General features: G+C 44.0%; 1 protein-coding gene across 1 annotated transcript in view; it reads right to left on the bottom strand.

The window, feature by feature from the left end:
- Positions 1–3,379, bottom strand: part of LOC122544462 (NACHT, LRR and PYD domains-containing protein 3-like) — a 74,471-nt gene that overhangs the window by 32,410 nt on the left and 38,682 nt on the right. Inside the window, exon 3 of the mRNA XM_043683699.1 lies at positions 1,878–2,044. Within this exon, the coding sequence (XP_043539634.1) occupies positions 1,878–2,044 (167 nt within the window). The remainder of the gene's footprint in view (positions 1–1,877; positions 2,045–3,379) is intronic.

The raw sequence follows: 3,379 nt of genomic DNA, 5'->3' as shown, positions 1-3,379 counted from the left end.
CCCATACTACCTCAGTTGATGAGTCCCCAAACAGCCTTACTGCAACTGTAATACTGTCCTTGACCAACAATGTCACATTTCCCCCTCTTTTACCATCTTCTCTGTTCTTACTGAAACATCTAAATCCTGGAACCTGCAACAACCATTCCTGTCCCTGCTCTGTCCATGTCTCCGAAATGGCCACAACATCGAAGTCCCAGGTACCAACCCATACTGCAAGTTCACCCACCTTATTCCAGATGATCCTGGCGTTGAAGTAGGCACACTTCAAACCAACGTCTTGCTTGCCGGTGCCATCTTGCATCCCTCAAACTTGATTTCGGACCTCCTTACTCTCAACCTTTTCTATACTCGAACTACAATTTTGGTTCCCATCCCCCTGCTGGATTAGTTTAAACCCACCCCAATATCCTTAGCGAATATCCCCCCCAGGATATTGGTACCCCTCTGGCTCAGATAAAGACCATCCTACTTGTAGAGGTCCCACCTACCCCAGAAAGAGCCCCAATTATCCAAGAATCCAAAACCCTCCCTCCTGCACCATCCCTGTAGCCACGTGTTCAACTCCTCTCTCTCCTTATTCCTCACCTCACTAGCATGTGGCATAGGCAACAAACCAGAGACAACAACTCTGTTTGTCCTAGCTCTAAGCTTCCATCCCAGCTCCCTGAATTTCTGCCTTAAATCCCTATCTCTCTTCCTACCTATGTGGACCACAACTTGGGGCTGCTCCCCCTCCCCCTTAAGGATCCCAAAAACATGATCAGAGACATCACGAACCTTGGTGCCTGGGAGGCAACACACCAACCGTGAGTCTCTCTCATCCCCACAGAACCTCCTATCTGTCCCCTAACTATGGAGTCCCCAATGACTGCTGCTCTGCTCCTCTTCCTCCTTCTCTTCTGAGCAGCAGGGACAGATTCTGTGCCAAAGCCCTGTGCCCCACTGCTTTCTTTGACAATATTGCTTCTTTAAAAAGGTAATGTTGTCCTTGGCTTTTTTCAAGAGGGGTTTTGAAAGGAAGTGGTTCCGAATTGTCTGGGGTCTGGGCGCTTTCCTAACGGCTAACTGATACTGTCCAAGGCAACCATCAGGAGAAGGGTTTTCAGGTGTTTCTTAAAAAAAACACAATTGTACAATGAAAGGGGAATGGCCAGTTCTCCCAGTTCAGTGATTTTTCTAGTTGGTTTAGTTTTAGCAGTTAGAAATTGCTGGGGACAGAGTAGAAAGAGATTTCATGCTTCAGTAAATAATCCCTGGTTGATCCTCGTTCTCTTTGATATCTCTTCTACAAGAACTTGGGTTTGAATTTAGAGTTTTTTTGCCAAGGTGTGCGTTTATGGAATGTTGCGGGAAATCAGAACAGTTATTTGTTAAGTTGCAGGGAATGTCGTGCTTTCATATCGTTACTCTAAACTCTATTTTCATTTGTTTGAGTTTCATCCGGTGCTGTGTAAATTAATTCTGTTTTACACAAAGACAAGTGGTTTGACCAGCTGTATCAGTCCTGGGATATCCACCTTATATCTGCCTAAAACTACTAGAAAAGTTAGGTTCTGGGCTACCTTCTAAAAATGCTTTGAGGGGGGTCTGGCCTGGTCCATAACACTCCAATGTGATTGCAATATTAATGACTCTATAATCAGATATTCCGAAAGCACTATACCACTGGATTTTCCATACTTCATATCTGTCTGTGGATCAACTGACTGATATGATTAGTTACTAACATCAATACAATCGCAGCATAGAGCAGCCAGGTTATTAAGACAGTAATCCAGATAGACAATTGGTCTTTTTCATCATCCAGCAATTTATTTGTTATTATTTTGTTAGTTGCCTAATATTTTAACACTTTCCATAACTCTCCTACTTACCTGATGCTCTTGTCCACTGAAAATCCTCTCGTAGGTTAACAATGAACTGAGTCCACCCACACAATCTTTGATTGCTTGTTCTAGTCTGTCCCAGAAGAACTTTGTGAACTGGAACAGCTGGTAATCCTCACACTTTACCAAGAACTTCATGATTGTGGAGTTTGGATCTAAGGGGACAAATCAACATGAAATATATCATTGAACTTCTACCGAATTGGCTATAATTCTGAATAACCATAAATCACATTAGGTGCCTTCTGAAATTCTGTATACTCCACTGAACTAATATACACCTCACACCCGCCCGCTCACACACACACATCGATGAGCAAGCCAGGTCTACCCAGGCAGTGAAACAGTCTGGGAGCAGGGGGAGAGACGGTCACTAGTATGATCACAGCTTAAAAAGTAGAGAGATTATCACAGCTTAAAAAGTAGAGAGATTTGTCAATTGTGATTTACTTTCAACTTACCTGACCCAGACACCCTTGATCACCCTGTTTCATTAAACATTGTGACAACTTGAAAATACAGATACCAAGAGTGCAATCACGAAGTCAGTCTTCCTTGAATACACCTCCACAACTTTCAAGACTGATAAAAATGTGCTTTGTTTTCTTTTCTCTTCCTTAAGAGAAAGGAACTCTCAGACTCTTTAGAGGCACAGATGTACAACACTGAAACAGAGCCTTTGGTCCAACTCATCCCAACCAGAGATCCTCAATTAATCTAGACAATAGACAATAGGTGCAGGAGTAGGCCATTCTGCCCTTCGAGCCTGCACCACCATTCAATACGATCATGGTTGATCATCCTTAATCAGTATCTTGTTCCTGCCTTATCTCCATAACCCTTGATTCCACTATCCTTGACAGCTCTAGCCAACTCTTGCTTAAACGAATCCAGACACTGGGCCTCCACTGCCCTCTAGGGCAGAGCATTCCACACACCCACCACTCTCTGGATGAAGAAGTTTCTCCTCATCTCTGTCCTAAATGGTCTACCCCGTATTTTTAAGCTGCGTCCTCTGGTTCGGCACTCACCCATCAGCAGAAACATGTTTCCTGCCTCCAGAGTGTCCAATCCTTTAATAATCTTATATGTCTCAATCAGATCCCCTCTCAGTCTTCTAAACTCAAGGGTATACAAGCCCAGTCGCTCCAGTCTTTCAGTGTAAGGTAATCCCGCCATTCCAGGAATTGACCTCGTGAACCTACGCTGCACTCCCTCAATAGCCAGAATGTCTTTCCTCAAATTTGGAGACCAGAACTGCACACAATACTCCAGATGTGGTCTCACCAGGGCCCTGTACAGCTGCACAAGCACCTCTTTGCTTCTGTACTCAATTCCTCTTGTTATGAAGGCCAGCAAGCTATTAGCCTTCTTCACTACCTGCATGCTTACCTTCATTGACTGGTGTACAAGAACACCCAGATCTCCCTGTACTGCCCCTTTACCTACATTGATTCCATTTAGGTAGTAATCTACCTTCCTGTTCTTGC

The sequence above is a fragment of the Chiloscyllium plagiosum genome, chromosome 49 (assembly GCF_004010195.1).
Source record: "Chiloscyllium plagiosum isolate BGI_BamShark_2017 chromosome 49, ASM401019v2, whole genome shotgun sequence".
Taxonomy (NCBI): Eukaryota; Metazoa; Chordata; class Chondrichthyes; order Orectolobiformes; family Hemiscylliidae; genus Chiloscyllium; species Chiloscyllium plagiosum.
Note: the sequence above shows the minus strand (reverse complement) of the source record. Positions and strands in the feature narration are given on the sequence as shown.